This window comes from Geotrypetes seraphini, chromosome 3, assembly GCF_902459505.1.
Source record: "Geotrypetes seraphini chromosome 3, aGeoSer1.1, whole genome shotgun sequence".
NCBI lineage: Eukaryota > Metazoa > Chordata > Amphibia > Gymnophiona > Dermophiidae > Geotrypetes > Geotrypetes seraphini.
This window is the reverse complement of record NC_047086.1, coordinates 348,708,022-348,725,365: the sequence shown is the minus strand read 5'-3', so window position 1 is coordinate 348,725,365 and position 17,344 is coordinate 348,708,022. Positions and strand designations below refer to the sequence as shown.

The 17,344-nt window shown below is 43.7% G+C and overlaps 1 protein-coding gene across 1 annotated transcript in view; it reads left to right on the top strand.

Annotated features, from left to right (window-relative positions):
* Positions 1-17,344, top strand: part of PACC1 (proton activated chloride channel 1) — an 86,147-nt gene that overhangs the window by 28,467 nt on the left and 40,336 nt on the right. Inside the window, 1 exon segment of the mRNA XM_033939952.1 lies at positions 3,035-3,125. Within this exon segment, the coding sequence (XP_033795843.1) occupies positions 3,035-3,125 (91 nt within the window).

The following is a 17,344-nucleotide window of genomic DNA, read 5'->3' as shown; positions in this document are numbered from 1 at the left end:
TTACTACGCTTCCAGTGTGACTTATGGCCAGTAATGATAGTCAATCACAAAGTTAGATCCAAGTCTCAGAATCCAGCTCACTAGAATGCTATATTGATCCTCAGATGCACCACTCCACGTTCAAACTTTATCACAACGTTAAGCTTGATGTGCAAAATCTTCCCTGGATCATTCACATCTAAGTATACATCTATATATTTTTTAAATTTTTGATTTTATAGCATTTTTATATCAAAAATATTAAATAATTTAGAAAATCATTGTAAAATGAACTTAGCTTTTAATTTGTGGCCATTGTAGGGACTTCTTTTGCCGACATGTTTCGCGATGAAATGCTTTCTCAAGGCTGGGTCCCTAACGAGAAACACAACCTATTACTCGGGCACACATCATAAACTATTCAAAACAGTACTAAATTGCCATAAATACCTAACTCTATCCGCGCCATCTGTATTGACCACTGGTTTTTGTCCAATAAAGATGGCGGCGGTTTGTTCTACTCTCTATTTTACTATCTAAAATGAGAACGTGATGATGTCATCACTCACATTTTGACGCTGACACGGAAGAGAATCAAAATACGACTAACCCCTCTTCTTTAGAGCCAATTGATAGTCAGCATGAGCCCTGTGAGCAGGTGGTAGGTAGGGAGAGTGTGGCTGCATTTCTTTGTGATCTGTGAAGAGCTCCTGTTACAAGTAAGCAACGTCTCTTTTTCTGTAGACTTTTTACTGACTGATCCGATACCTTTAACAGGTAACCTTTAATGTTGTGTATGTGTGGTTGACATGTTACGTATATCAGATTTGATTGTGAATGCATTTTTGGGTTGCTAGACAGAATATAAATGTTTTAAATAAATAAAATAAATACTCCCCCAGTGGTCACTGACCCTCTCCCATCCCCCAAAGATGTGAATGAAACAGTACATACCAGCATGTATGATAGCTTGAGATATTATGGCCAATAAGCAGGTCTCTGGAGTAGCTTAGTGATCAGTGCAGTGGACTGGATTACAGAGAAGATGACTCAGGCCCATATCCCTCTAGTACACTTGTGGTGTGGAAAGTGTGAGTCACCCAAAACCTACTGTACCAACATAAAGGTGACATTTGCAGGCATAAGGGCTATTGGGGTGGTATACAGTTGGATCTAGTAGGTTTTAGATGAGATTTGGAGAGCTCACCATACATTGTATGGGGATTATGGTGAGATGTGTACCTGGAACCTTTTATGTGATGGGATGTCTTCGTGACCCCTCCTAAGTCCCAATGGCTGGTTTTTGTGTGTTTTTCATGTGTTGTTGGGTTTTTTTAAATTCCAGAAATGCTTCAAAAAGATAGATGCACATCTAGGGAATGGCCGTTTTTGGGGAAAAAAAATTTCTCTACTGGATATTTGAACGTTTTCCCCAAAAAGTCTAAACTCAGATTTAGACATCATATCGAAAATACCCCTCTTTATAAAATACAAGCACATTTCCTACAGAAATTGAACCTAGATTGAAAGTATGGACATTATGCCTGCTCAAGTAAATGATAGCACATACTGTACTTTGCATCCATAGATACTTTTTTAGTTAAATATGTATATAAATTACTGATCTGCCCAAACTCAGCCTTAAGGACATAAAAACATAAGATTTGCTGCTGCTGGGTCAGACCAGTGGTCCATCATGCCCAGCAGTCCGCTCACGCGGCGGTTTTTAGGTCAAAGACCAGTGCCCTATTTGAGTCTAGCCTTACTTGCATATGTTCTGTTCCAGTAGGAACTTATCCAACCTTGTCTTGAATCTCTGAAGGTTGCTTTCCCTTATAACAGCCTCCGGGAAAGGGTTCCAGACCTCCACCACTCTGGGTGAAGAAGAACTTCCTTACGTTTGTACGGAATCTTTTCCCTTCTAACTTTAGTGAGTGCCCTCTCATTCTCTTCACCTTGGAGAGGGCGAACAATCTCTCTGTCTCTACTAAGTCAATTCCCTTCAATATCTTGAATATTTCAATCATGTTCCCTCTCAGTCTTCTCTTTTCAAGGGAGAAGAGGCCCAGTTTCTCTAGCCTCGTTGTATGGCAACTCCCCCAGCCCCTTAACCATTTTTGTCACTCTTCTCTGGATTCTTTCAAGTAGTACTATGTGTACGTGCCGGCTTTTACTGTACATACTTTTTAGGAATCACTTAATTTCATATGAGCCAGTTTATGCATTGAAATTAGCATTTTACATGTGAAAATGGCTTATAAAATTATGTTTTCAAAATGCATTTTACCAGAGAAAAGGGAAAGAGATAATATAAACAGAGAAATATTTAATGGTCTTCAGAAAATTTTACTTTGCAATATATAAAGAAAGGAATTTCAGGGACATGAAGATGAAAGAATGATGGATCGGAGGAGATGTGAACAAATATTTCTTTACTGAAAGGATGGCGGATGCTTGGAATAACATACCTTGATTATAGCTCCCCTATGTGATATGAAATGTACTGAGCTAACTAGAATGGAGCAATGACAGTAAAAAATAACACTGATAAAACTTTTTATAATATTGGAAAAGAGGCATTCAGTAATTTTAACCTGCAGCTTCAACGTCTATAGTTGCTATGGCTAAATATACCAGCAGAGGTAGTGGAATTTAAGCATGCTTGGGACTGACGTACAGGTGAGAGGGACGAGTGTTACAAGGCTGCAGTATTGTAGACAAATCACTCGTCGCTCCTCCGGGACCGAGACAAGGAGAAATCAAAGACCTGATAAAGGAAGTACAAATGTATTGATACTGTTGGTCAACAACCATTCTAGTTTTGGTAGGTGTTTAGATTGTGGTGAGTCTTGGGGGGGGGGGGAGGAGGAGGATAGCTGATTGTTGTATTTAAGGATGTCAGCCCAAACAGAGTGGAATAAGTGGTGATATTCTACAAGTGGCCAGGCATCGAATGTTAGTTGGAGGAGGAGTGGATATATATGCAAATTATGGTGATAGCAGTATTCCAAAACTGTATTCAGAAGACCATAATTATTATTATTACTTTTTACAGCTGGATGAAGATGCAGCTTCAGCAGCCATGTATCCCGCAGAGCTGGAAGATGTGGTTGCAGAGGAAGAGCCAGATATATCTGCTGTATCAGGTGCGGTGTTCAAAGGGAGAAAAGTCCAATATAATTTGGGTGCAGGAGGTGCTTGAGTCAGGATAAACCCCTTGCTCACCCAATCCCTGCACAGCTGGGCACATCAGATTGGCTCCCAATCCAGTTCCAACTTGCTTAAAAATCTAAAATTAATGCTCAGGTTGAACTGGGTTACAGTCAATTTGAGAATCAAGATAAAAATCCAGACTAGGTTAGGCACATGTAGCGGGTTATAAATAAATTTAAATTTGAATTTTCTTAAAGAAAACCATTAACTAGAAGTCTAGCTTGGTCTACTTCTGCTACCCTTAAATGTGATCCTGTTGGGACGTTCCAGGTTAGATCCCACCACCTTTCCTGTCAGAAAGAGTTGAGAAGTGCAATCCACTCTCTTCCTTTTTTAGTCCATGCTGTGGGGCAGTGCGTTGATCCAGAAGTAAAGTCGGTGTGGTTTCCAGTTCAGCGTTTGCCTTATGCAAACCCTCTGACATACAGTATTTGGGCTACTGTAGACTATCTTCTTTGAAAAACTCCAGGTAATAGTTAACCAAAGAAATTATTTAACAACTCTTATTTTTCACCTGGAAGGAAGCAATAGGTGAAGAGTGACTACTTTTGCTGAATCATAAGATTAGTACAACAACAACAACAATAATTTATTATTTCTATAGCGCTACCAGGTGCACGCAGCGCTGTACATTGCACATGCAAGAGACAGTACCTGCTCAGAAGAGTGTGGAGGGGCATAATCGAAAGGGACATCTAAGTCCGTTTGCGTCCAAGTCGCAAGTCGTCCAAAGTAAAAAACAGCCTAGGACACATTTTCTAAAAATACGTCCAAAATTTTTTTTGTTTCGAAAATCGTCTAATTATATGTCTTACCGATCTGATCGTCCAAGCCGCTAAATCGTCCATCTTTATACCACGTCCAACTTTTCGTCCAAATCAAAAACGTCTAGAACAAGCCCTGTTGGACGGGGGAGGGGTCTGCAACGTGATGGACTGGCTGGTCCAGAAGTCCCTCCCCGACGTTAGAATTGACATCGGGTGGCGAGAATTGGTTGGCCCCGCGCTGGGGAAGATAAACAGGGAGAGTTAAGACCTCGGTGCGGCCTGTTCCCCGATTGCGGCAGTGGAGGCCTGTTCCCCGATGGTAGTGGCTTGGGGGAGGGCAGGGAGAAGTAAGACCTCGGGCACTGGTCTGTTCCCCGATTGAGGCGGTGGCGGCCTGTTCCCCGATGGTAGTGGCTTGGGGAAGGGCAGGGAGAAGTAAGACCTTGGGCGCTGGCCTGTTCCCCGATTGCAGCGGTGGTGGCCTGTTCCCCGATGGTAGTGGCTTGGGGAAGGGCAGGGAGAAGTAAGACCTTGGGCGCTGGCCTGTTCCCCGATTGCAGCGGTGGTGGCCTGTTCCCCGATGGTAGTGGCTTGGGGGAGGGCAGGGAGAAATAAAGAAAGAAAGGGGGGACAGGGAGACAGAAAGAAAGAAGGGAGACAGGACACAGACAGAAAGGGGCATGGAGAGAGAAAGACAGAAAGAAAGGGGGCACGGAGAGAGAGAGAGAAAGAAAGAAGGGGGCAGGGTGAAAGAAATAAAAAGTTGGGGGAGGGAAGGAGACAGATGCCAGACCAGGGGAAAGGAAGGAAGGAAGGAGGGAGAGAAAGGAAAGAAAGAGATGTCAGACCATGGAAATAGGGACAGAAGAAGAGAGAGACAGAAGGGAAGGTAAGACATGGAAACGTAGATTTTGAAAAGAAAGCAGTTAATGCCAAAGATGGATGCAAGGCAGAAAGTGAAGATGGAGAGAAAACCAGTCAAAGGACAAGAAGACCCTGGAAACATAGTTAAATGTACAGAAAAATAAAGTCACCAGCCAACAAAGGTAGGGAAAATGATTTTATTTTCAATATAGTGATTGAAATGTGTCAGTTTTGAGAAAGGAAAGATATTAAACTTTAAATGTGAGGGCCGCAGAAAAAATAGTTAATGACAATTTTGCATAAAGTAAAACTCTTTATAGTTTATAAATCTTTCCTTTAACTGTTAAAGGAAAGATTTATAAACTATAAAGAGTTTTACCTCATGCAAAGTTGCCATTTCTTTAATAAGACATTAACTATTTTTTTCTGCGGCCCTCCAAGTACTACAAATCCAAAATATGGCCCCATTAAGGGTTCGAGTTTGAGACCACTGCCCTAGACCCACTTAACTACCACCCCAATAGCCCGTATGGCTGCAGGTTCCACTTATATGCCAGTAAAAAAGGATTGTGGGGGTGTATAGGGCAGTGCACATGTTTCAATATCAATGCAGTGATTACAGGGGCTTATGGGCATGGGTCCTCCTCTCTATGGATCCCTAACCCACCCCCAAGATGACTTAAGCCGCCTCTGTGCTGGACAACTAGGCTTTCCTATGCCAGGCGGCCAGGTGATGATGGTCTGGAGGCTGAATTTTAAAGGTGTGATTAATATTTTTATGGGGGTGGGGGGCTCAGTGATCACTGGGGTAGTGTGTGGGGATCTGTTTTATGTGTTTTCAGTGCTTATCTGGTGACTTTAGGTGGGTTTTGTGACTTAGACCATGTTTTACATGGTCTAAGTCACAACGTCCAAGTTCCGTTGATCGTGAGCTGTATAACTTTCAGTTATACATGCTGTACGACTAAGTCTAAGCCGGCTCACGTCCCGCCCAACTCCCGCCCTCGACACTCCTCCCGAAATGCCCCGTTTAGCTTTGGTCGTTCAGGGGCACTCTGAAGGCCTAGGTCGTTTAGAAATACGTCCAAAACCCGTTTTTATTATCGGCACTTGGACGTATTTGGGGAAATTTTCGTACAAGTGCCGATTTAGGCCGGTTTTTGGACGTTTTTCTCTTTTGATTATGAGCCCCTTACAGTCTAATGATGACAGACACACAGAAGGGGGCTAAAAGGTGGTAGGAGACTATTAATGGAATGACAGGCAGATATTTTGGTTGGGTCAGTGTTTAAACGCAGCTTCAAATAAGTAGGTTTTTAGTCTGCCAGAGGTTTCAATGCCGCCAGAGACGAAGCCTGATGTAGTGAGCCAGGCAGGTTGTTCCTAGCATGCGGCGCAGCAAGGTAGAAGGGATGGAGATGGGAGTTGGCGGTGGAGGAGGAGCTTGTCTGATGAGCGGAGTTCCCAGAAGGGAATATAGGGAGTAGCAAGAGAGGAGGGATACTGACTGAGGAGCTGCAGAGCGAGTACACTTGAACGTCAGCAAGAGGCGTTTGAATCGTATGTGGAGACGGACTGGGAGCCAGTGAAGCGACCTGAGGGGAGGAGTAATGTGGGTATAGTGACCCTGGCGGAATATGAGGCGCGCAGCAGCGTTTTGAACAGATTGGAGAGATATGGCATAACAGTAGACCGGTGAATCTCTGTGTGTAATACTACCAAAGATCCATTATAGCTATGATGGATTTCTAGATTTATTCCCAGGGAGTACATTTACTAAATGGAGAGTAACAGTAGCACGTGGCCATTTCTGTGTGAGCATTAACCCATACCTGTTTTGTAGGTGGAAAGAGCTCACGGGCTAATCCTGTACTGATCAGTTAGGGCCAGATTCTGTAATTGGTGCCTAGAATGATAGGTGCCTATTTCATGTCAATCACAATTAGGCGCACATTACAGAATTGTGCTTAGCAACGCCTAGCTTAAAACTTAGTTGCCTATAATGTAGGTCAGGGTTTTAAAGGCCAGTATTATAGATGTCTAAGACCTTTAGAGAATTGCGCCTAGGGGCTCTGAAGTCTTTACCATCCCTAGACACGCCTACTTTAGTGTTAGGCATCTATCTCCCAATTAAATTTTATTTTTTTCAGTTATGAGCTTGTTAAAGCTCATTATTGAAGCCAATTTACTAAGGGCTAGATTCATGAACCTGCCTGATTTGGGCCCGATCTGGGCAAGTCCGATGAATTCTCCAAAGCCCAATATGCAGATGGGGGCGATCGGAGGAACGCCAAATAACATGCTGGGAGACCTGGCCTGTTCCTGAAGGAGAGGTAAAACACGGTGAAGAAAGTGCTGGGAATTGGCGATTTTCTTTGTAAAGGCTTGGAATCTGATTTCTCTATGCAAGATGTTGTAATTTGGGGGAGGAGCCAGCATGCTAAAAATAATCGAAACCGCGAATGCTGAAACCGCAAATATGGAGGGAAAAATGTGCATGATTTCATCCTAGTTGCTGAGAATTTGTCATTGCTTGTGTGGAAGGGCTGTTTTTTAGTACATAGGGTTTTATGGTGTCACAGAATATCCAAAACTACTACTACTACTACTACTGATCATATCTATAGTGCTACTAGACCAGGGGTCAGCAACTTTTTTAAAGCAAAATACATTTTATCCTAAATGTTTGTCCCAAGATTTACAAAGAGCCACAATAGGTAGAGAATGGGGTTTTCCAGGTTCTGTCCCCTATTTCTCCCCTCCAACCTCTGCACCTCTCATCCCTCCCTCACTTCCCCAACTCATAGCTAAGGTTTTCTCCCCTCTCCAGGCCCGACACTTTGATCTCCCTCCCAATCCCCCTCCCTTTCCCCCAAAGGGCCTACTTAGGGACCAGGTCCAGTGGAGGGGTCTTTGGGACAGGAGCATAGCCCTCTCATGGCAACTCAACCCCACAATGCCCCTGCCCTCCTCCATTCTGCCATGTATAGGTAGTCCAGCGGGGGTATTTGTGGCAGGAGCAGGGCCCTCTCTCTCCTGCCTTCTAAAATGTCTGCTGTGACCTTTCGTGCCTGCTCGCACATTTCCTGTAGTACCACAAGCTGCCGTGGCAGCCATTTTAGAAGTCAGCCATGAGGAAGCAGGAGCGAGAGGGCCGCACTCCTGCCACGAAGACCCCTGCTGAACCACCAGGTACTTCAGGAGGTCTGGGAGGTAGGCCTATCTTTACATGGGAGAAGAGCCACAGCCACTGGGGAGAAGAGCCACATGTGGCTCGTGAATCGCAGGTTGCCAACCCCTGTACATATTATATGCCGGTACCTGTCCCTATTGGAGCAGTGGATGGTTAAGTGACTTGCACAAGGTCACAAGGAGCTACAGTGGAATCGAACCCAGTTTGCCAGTTTATGCTGCTTATCCTAGAACACTATATACAGTTTGCAAAGATCTCTTGCTAGGGGATTATGGTAAATCATTGACTTTCAGTTGACCTGTGATGGGCACTAAGAGGAGTTTCAGAGTAGTATTACTGTCTTTTCTTAGAAAACAAGTGCATAGGCTTAAGAAGACATTGGGTACTTCTTCTTGCACCTCCTAAATGAGCAGCGACAGTCGAGTCCAGCTGTTTATCTTTAACTTTGGCTACTCTGTAAAGTTTTAATAGAGATGCATAGTTTTAATGGGCACTTGGTTTGTTAAAGAGAGGTTACAGAAAAATCTATTTAATACAAATTGGTCTGCAAATGAGAAAGTATGCAATCAATTTCTGTGCTTTAAAATTGGTTCTAAAGTGGTTTAAAAAATTTTAACAATGAAATCAGCCAGAAAAATGAATGAAAATTGCAGGAGCAAAGCAAATTTTTTTTAGAATGAACTGAAAATTTTTCCCTTACGCACATACCGCCCTGCCCCTTTTACTAAACTGCGATAGTGGTTATTAGCGCAGGGAGCTGCGCTGAATGCTCTGCGTTGCTTCCGACGCTTACAGAGTGGCTCCCTGCGCTAATAACAGCTATCATGGTTTAGTAGGTGTTAGAAGGCATCCTACAGCTTACTACCTAGAAGCCACTTTGTGGGTTTTGGATTACAGTCACATGGTGCATCTCAGTCATTTATAAGCTAGAAAGGATGCTATTTGGTGAGCTGTTGTCAACTGGTCTGATCTAAGGATAAAATATGTAATGTTATATTATAAAGTCAAAACTCGGTTTGTGAGTAACGCGGTTTGAGAGTGTTTTGCAAGATGAGCAAAACACTCAGCAAACTTTTGTTTCGCAAACCGAGTGCCACCCCGATAAACGAACACTTACAGCTGCAGGCAGCGCCGCTTCAGGGGGATGCCTCTTCCGTCCGCCGGCCAGCCTTCCACGCCGGGTGCCTGCAGTGGGTCGGCGCTCTGAGCGCCCACGCAGCTGAGCGCCGTCCCACCTGCACGTTGCATATGATCACGTTGTGCATGTTTATATGTGGCGCGCATGTGGGATGGCGCTCGGCTGCATGGGCTCAGGGGTTCTCCAGCGTGGTGCAGAGGGCTGGCTGGCGGACGGAGGAGGCGTCTCCTTGAGGCAGCACTGCCTGCAGCTGTACAAGGACCCCGAAGGTTGCGTGAGGCTGGCCACCTACAAACTGCAGGTACACACCCCTGGGCCACTCCTCGCCACTTTTTGGGTTGTGGAACGAATTGTCAGCGTTGCCATTATGGCCTATGGGGAAAGTTGCTTTGATATACTATGAGAAGAATTTGTATCCCACCAAACCCTAATCAATCAGGTTTATTTATTTATTTTAAAATTTTATATACCGTTTAAAACTAAGCGGTTTACAAAATTTACATGCACAGTATATAAAATGAACACACAATAAAAACAAATGCATAGTTAAAAAACATATAATAAAATAAACATAAAAACAATCTTCAAGGAGATACCATAATGTAGATAAAAAGATCATGGATAGTTCATCAACTTTGTCAAGAGTACCTAAAAAAGGCATCAATAAATAGCTGAGTCTTTAGTCATTTTCTAAAGCTACCCTTTTCACAGCAATTTAGTATCTGACCCACCAAGGAGTTCCACAACTTAACTCCTGCACAGTTGAAGGTCATTTTGCTGTTCTCAACAAGGTTCAAAGTAGATAACAGCATCAAATCTACAATCTTAAATGAAATAACATACATAAAAATTAACAATCAGCATGTACAAACTTGGTAAAAAATGTATTTCCGGCTTCTATATTCCATATGTCAAAATTAGATGAATGTTCAAAGATAAAAAATTCCAAATACTAATTGCACTATAGCAAAAGAACCTGTCAGAAGCAGATTTAAATTTCACAATCTTTATCGATGAAAAAGACAAAATTGAATGTTCACCATTCCCTTATCTGCTTTTGCTTGTAAATAGGCAGAATAACTTAAAATATTTTGGGATCCTATTCAATTGCAACAATTATTAATAGTTCAAGAACAGAAATGAGTTTTTTTTGTTTTTTTTTTCCTTTTTGTCTTAATGTTTCACTACTGAGAAAGCTGGAGGATGTAAGAATCCCAAATAATAGGGAATGGTCAAGATTCATACGAATCAAGAACCTATTCTTAGTTTTCTTTGTACTTTTGTTAATTGATAAGCAGCATGACTCCCCAGTTTTGTGGGCTTGAAAAGGAATTTTGTGTTGTATGCATAATCATTGTAAAAATTTTGTGTAAGAATCCTTTTTTTCTTGATATCATCTGATATGCCCCACTTGGAGTATTGTGTTCAGTTTTGGAGACCGTATCTGGCGAAAGACGTAAGAAGACTTGAGGCGGTCCAGAGGAGGGCGACGAAAATGATAGGAGGCTTGCACCAGAAGACATATGAGGAGAGACTGGAAGCCCTGAATATGTATACCCTAGAGGAAAGGAGAGACAGGGGAGATATGATTCAGACGTTCAAATACTTAAAGGGTATTAACGTAGAACAAAATCTTTTCCAGAGAAAGGAAAATGGTAAAACCAGAGGACATAATTTGAGGTTGAGGGGTGGTAGATTCAGGGGCAATGTTAGGAAATTCTACTTTACGGAGAGGGTGGTGGATGCCTGGAATGCGCTCCCGAGAGAGGTGGTGGAGAGTAAAACTGTGACTGAGTTCAAAGAAGCGTGGGATGAACACAGAAGATTTAGAATCAGAAAATAATATTAAAGATTGAACTAGGCCAGTTACTGGGCAGACTTGTACGGTCTGTGTCTGTGTATGGCCGTTTGGAGGAGGATGGGCAGGGGAGGGCTTCAATGGCTGGGAGGGTGTAGATGGGCTGGAGTAAGTCTTAACAGAGATTTCGGCAGTTGGAACCCAAGCACAGTACCGGGTAAAGCTTTGGATTCTCGCCCAGAAATAGCTAAGAAGAAAAAAAAAAAAAAAAAATTTTTAAATTGAATCAGGTTGGGCAGACTGGATGGACCATTCGGGTCTTTATCTGCCGTCATCTACTATGTTACTATGTTACTATATTAAAATTGTTAAATAAAAATAAAAAATAAACATAGAAACATGATGGCAGATAAAGGCCAAAAGGCCCATCCAGTCTGCCCATCCGCAGTTACCATTATCTCTTCCTCTTTCTAAGGGATCCCATGTGCCTATCCCAGGCTTTCTTGAATTCAGACATAAGTCTCTGACTCCACCAGTGACGACATAATTTAATCTTTGAAGAAAAAGTGCTTGTAAACAGTTTATGATTCATTAAAACTTGACATACCACCCATAATGTCAATCTGAGCAGTTTACCATAATCATAAAAATGAAAAGTATAAAATGAATAAAGATGAAAAGTTACATTACATTACAAGTTTCCAAGCTTATTCTACATTTGATATACTGCATTGGCAAAACGTCTATGTGGAAAAGACAAAAGAAAAAGACGGACAGAAAAAGTACCTGCATATACTATATATCAAATGTTTTGGTTGTATCACCTAGATTATGGCAACTTCCTTCTCACACTTCCTTCTCTCCACTTAACCATCTCACTCCCCTGTAATCCGTTAAATTCTGTTGCACAATTTATATTCTTCCAGTGTCGCTAAGCTCATGTTACTTCTCTCCTCAAGTCATTTCATTAGCTCCCTATCCATTTCCTAGGGTTACCAGATTTTCGCGAACGAAAATCCGGACCTATGGCCCTGCCCCGAGTCACATCCCCATTCTACCCCCTAGCCCCGCCCCCTCAACCTGGTTGCTTGTCAGGAGGGCATCTGCGCATGTGCTGGTGTGATGCAATGACGTTGCATGCATGTGTGCATGCGCATGATGTCGCCATGTTGAATCCACTCATGCGCAGATGCTGTCTGGACGGTGCTGCTACCTGGAAAGCTTTTCAAAACCCGGACAAAGTGCCGAAAATGAGGACATGTCTGGAGAAACCCGGAGGTCTGGTAACCCTACCATTTCCACATAAAATTTAAACTCCTCTTATTGACTTACACATTCGTTCACTCTGCAGCTCCTCAGTATTTCTCCTCTCTTTCTCTCCTTATACTCTTCCCAGGAAACTCTGTTAATCGGGTAATCTGTATTTTTGTTGATGGCTATTGTGCCCTTGTACTGGATGCCATTGTTTACATATTTCCTATTTCATTATTGTGCCCAGCTTGTTTCTCTCGTTGACTCTTTAATAAAAATGATGTTCAAAAAAAAAGGTGGAGCTTGACATACTGACTCAGGCAATCTGTTCCAGGGATGCGGTGCAGCAAGATAGAAGGGGCGGAGTCTGGAGTTGGCAGTAGAGGAGGAGGGTACAGATAAGAAAGGCTCCTACTCTACTGCCAACTCCAGACTCCGTCCCTTCTGTCTTGCTGCACCGCATCCCTGGAGCAGATTGCCTGAGTCAGTATGTCAAGCTCCACCTTTTTTTTTTTTTTAACATCATTTTTATTAAAGAGTCTACGAGAGAAACAAGCAGGGCACAATAATGAAATAGGAAATATGCAAACAATGGCATCCAGTACAAGGGCACAATAGCCATCAACATAAATACAGAATATACCAAGAATAACTGCCACTCAGTTGTAAAATACCCATGTCTGCTTTTCATTCCTTCTATGAGAAATTCCCTAACCCCTATTTGTCCTGTTTGTCTGTTTCATTTAGATTGTAAGCTCTACTGAGCAGGGATTATCTCTTGGCCCTGGGAGGGAGGGGGGTTATTTATTTTGGGGAGTGGGTTGTGTTGGGTTATTCATAAGTATAGATTTTGTTATTTAAAATACTGAGCTTGCTTGTTTTGCTTGTTACTTACTATTGTTGAGCTCAATAAATATATTTGAATAATATGTTCAATGTACAGCGCTACGTATGTCTAGCAGCGCTATAGAAATGATAAGCAGTAATAGTAGAAAGGCAGTATATGACATCCTTGACCCTTTTACCTAACACTAATTTATAGTGCTGTACACTGACATGAGGAGAAAAAAACACGTTAAAGTGTTTTGTGGTAATTTTGCATTTTCTGCATGCTAAGCACATGTGAATGAATTTTTAAAAGTACCATATTTTTCACAACTGCAACAATCATTCGGTATTACAAAGTCTCAAGCATATAAATGGTTGCAGTTGAAGCAGGCAAAATTTAAAAAATCAGTATAGCTTGCCAGACCTTTGCTTCCAGACAAATATGCTAGGGCAACAGGCAGTCAAGCGGTATCTTAAATAATAAAAGGCTAAGCGCGCATACGCTTTTCAAAGATTGTGATTCCTGGTGGCGTGAAGTGTGCTTCTGTGCCAGTCCTCACGGCGCTTGCGCTAGCTGGAGGCACGTGACTGTGCAGAAGACGCCAGCGACTCCTCCCTCCCGCTGCCGCTCCGCTATAGCGAACCTCGCAAGCCGCTGTCCACCTTCCCGACATAGTGCTGAAGAAGGAGTCGGGGTTTCCGCTGCCACCACACTTGCACGTCTTCCTGCAGCCCCGCCCACCGCCATGAAGTAGGAGAACCTGATCGACGATCTGGGCTGCGAGGTGAACGATGCAGCCCCAGCTGCAGCTTGAGGAATGGAGGGAGGGTAAGAATGGGAGGGGGGGGTGGAAACGGAAGGGGACCATGGGGCAGGCAGGCATTGCACAACAGGGGACCAGGGGGAGACGGAAAGGGGGCTGCTTGGGGGGAGGGGGCAGACAGCAATCATCAGGGGGAAATAGAGAGGGGCTACAGAGCACGCAGGCATGGCACAACAGGCACGGGGCAGGTAGGCATTGCACAACAGGGGACCAGGGGGAGAGGGAAAGGGGGCTGCTGTGGGGGGAGGGGTATGCTGGGGACAGACAGCAATCATTGGGGGGGGGAACAGAAGAGGCCACGGAGCACGCAGGCATGGCACAACAGGGGGAGAGGGAAAGGTGTGTGCTGGGGGCAGAAAACAATCATGCTTTGCTCTGGGAGGGGGGGAGACAGAAGGGGGCCATGGAGAGACAGGCATGCATGGTGCAACAGAGAAATACAGGTAGGCAGGGGGGCCAGGGAGAGAGACAGACAGAATGAATGACAGACAGACAGCGTCCAAGGAGAGAGAGACAAAGAAATAAACCCAGACAGACAGACATCTACTCTAGCGCCCGTTAATGTAACAGGCTTAAAGAGTGTCTTTCCGCTCACCTTTCCCCTGTATGCTTTCTGTAGGCTGAGCAAGGGGGGGGAGTTTGGTTGCAGTTCCTTTTGTTGTGTCCTTGTCTGTTATATTATTATATCTGATGCCTCTTTGTTTATGCTGCGCCCCTTCGGAGTGCCTTGCTGTTATGTTGTTGTTGTATGCATCAATAAAAAATTGTTTGAACCAAAAAAAAAAAAAAAGACTAGTAAATTAATATTTGAATAAGAAGCCAAAATCTAGCCTAAAAGACATTTGGAGCATTGAGATAAAGCAGCAGATTTCTGTTACTCAATGGCCACGAATTTGGACTTGGAGGATGAGCTGTACAGCATCAGCATCTATGAGACAAACCTGGGGGTTTTTTTGTTACACAGAACTTTCTGGACCCCTGTTCATTTGTAAAAGTTAGATAGTTCTAAGTCTAATAGATGCTGGAACTGTCATCTTGAAATAGGGACACTGGATCATCTGTTGTTCTATTGTCCTTTGATACTCAATTTTTGGAAGTGGATATGGGGATATATTAATAATATACTGGAATCATCAATTCCATTAACCTATGATGTAGTCATCTGTGGGACAATATTGCATATTAAGCCCCCATTGGACCAGTATAAATGCTGACTTTTCCTTATTATGACTGGGATTGCCACGCAAATGGTTACCCACAATTGGAAAAATTGGAATTGGCTTAGTTTTAACTTTTGGTGGGCAAATTTATGTTTGTGTTATAAGTATGAGAAAATGAATGCTGACATGTTGGGGCATAATAATTTATTCAGATTAGTTTGGGGTCCATTAACAACTTTTGTTACTTCGGTATAGTTGTCTTTTACCTTTAATTTCCTTTAGATTTATGCACACATCCAGGGAAGGGGAGGGGGGTTATCTCCTTTGTTTTATTCCTTGATTGAATGTACTGGAAGGGAGGAGGGGTAATTCATTTTCTATTGTTACTGATGGATTGTAAGTGCTGATTCTGATTATTAATGTATGTATAATTTTATGTACTTTCTATTAGCCTTGAAAATTTAATAAAGTTTAAAAAAAATAAAGAAAAGTACCATAAATTATGCTCCATGAGATGCACTTTTTCCACCCCCAAAAATCACTGAGCGGCGCAGGACCAGGCAGGAAGCATAAAGGTCGCGCTCCTGTGTTGCGCCGCTCTGCTATCAAAGCAGTTGTCCAGCAGGAGAGCGCGCTGGACCATCGCAACTTTAAAAAGGTACTAGGGGGCTGCAGGCGGCTGTGGGCTGCGGGCGGACGGGCTCCTTCAGCTGCGGGCGGGGCTGCTTTGGGCTTCCCAGCACTAGACGCACCAGACCACGAGACGCACCCCCTATAGAGGAGAAAATTTTTTCCCTTGGTTTTTCCTCCTCTACAGGGTGGTGCATCTTATTTAATGAAAAATACGGTATTTTTTGAAAGGGGGCGTGCCATGGGCTGTTATCTGTATTAACCAGCTAGTCCGTTCCAATCAGCACACACTACAAACAGGTATACTGATTGTAGGCGGCGGTAGGCATCCTACCACTGTCTGGCAGCCAATCAGGATGCATGTTTGTAGAAAACGTTCTCCTGAGGAAGGATGCCTACATTATAGGCATTTGCCATGGGTCTAGGGCAGGGGTAGGCAATTCCGGTCCTCGAGAGCCGGAGCCAGGTCAGGTTTTCAGGATATACACAATAAATATGCATGAGATAGATTTGCATCTCAAGGAGGCAGTGCATGCAAATCCATCTCATACATCTTCATTGTGGATATCCTGAAAACCTGACCTGGCTCCCGCTCTCGAGGACTGGAATTGCCTACCCCTGATCTAGGGAGACATGTAGGGGCAATTAAGTTTTCCCAAGGTGGGACGTGGGCGTGGTTTTGCCCGGAAGTGGCCTTGGCAAGTTTAAGCATCTACATGTCTCCCTAGAGCCATGACAGATGCCTGCAATGTAGGCCTGCAAAATGCTTCCCTACATTTCAAAGTAGACGAAGCTGGCTGAGCTGATTGCGGTACGGGAATCCCCGATCAGCTGAGCTGGCAGGATTCTCCGAAACCGCAGCTTCAGGGAGTCCTGCCAGCTCAGCTGATCGGGGGAAAATATCCCTGCCTCGATCAGCTGAGCCGGCTGTGGCAGAGGACCTGCTCGACACCCACCCCTGAAATTGACAGGAGGAATGCCCACTCCTCCTGCCTAACATCCACCATCACTCCCCCCCCACACACACACATCCGAGATCAGCAGGAGGGATGCCCATTCCTTCCTGCCGCCAGACCCCCTCTTAGCCATTTCTTCGGCGGCCACCAAGGCCGGCGTCCTTTACAGCATCAGGCCCTGACTGGTTAACTCAGACTTAATGTGGGATCACTTAGTACCTTCTTAATAGGTGGTACAAGTACTCCTGTGTTCATTTTTTTGTTAGTCTCACATATTAATGGAAAAATTGGCATGGGCCCTGCAAAAAAAAAAAAAAAAAGCAGCCCTATTTTAAAGGCAGCATAAAAAATGGGCTTAGCGCGTGGGAAAGTCCTGCATTAAAATGTGCTAAGCCCATTTTCTACTGCATTTCAGTAAAAGGGCCCCTCAGTTTGTGAGCCCTCTTGGGACTGAAAAATACCTGTTATATACCTGAATGTACACGGTTTCAATAGTCCCTCTACAAAGCACTAACTCGTAGTTGTCTAGTTTGTGAAAGCCAGTAACGTTTATTGGATGCCTGGTTGGTTTGTTCATTTAGACTTTTGTATGATGTTATAAATGAGAGCATGTACCGTAGCTGAAAGTACCACACAGGTATAATGGAAAAGAAACTTGGCATGGTGAAGAGATGAGCTTGCATGCTAAAATGACATTGACAAAGACCCTCTGATCGAGAAGGTGAGGAAGCTCCAGTCACTGT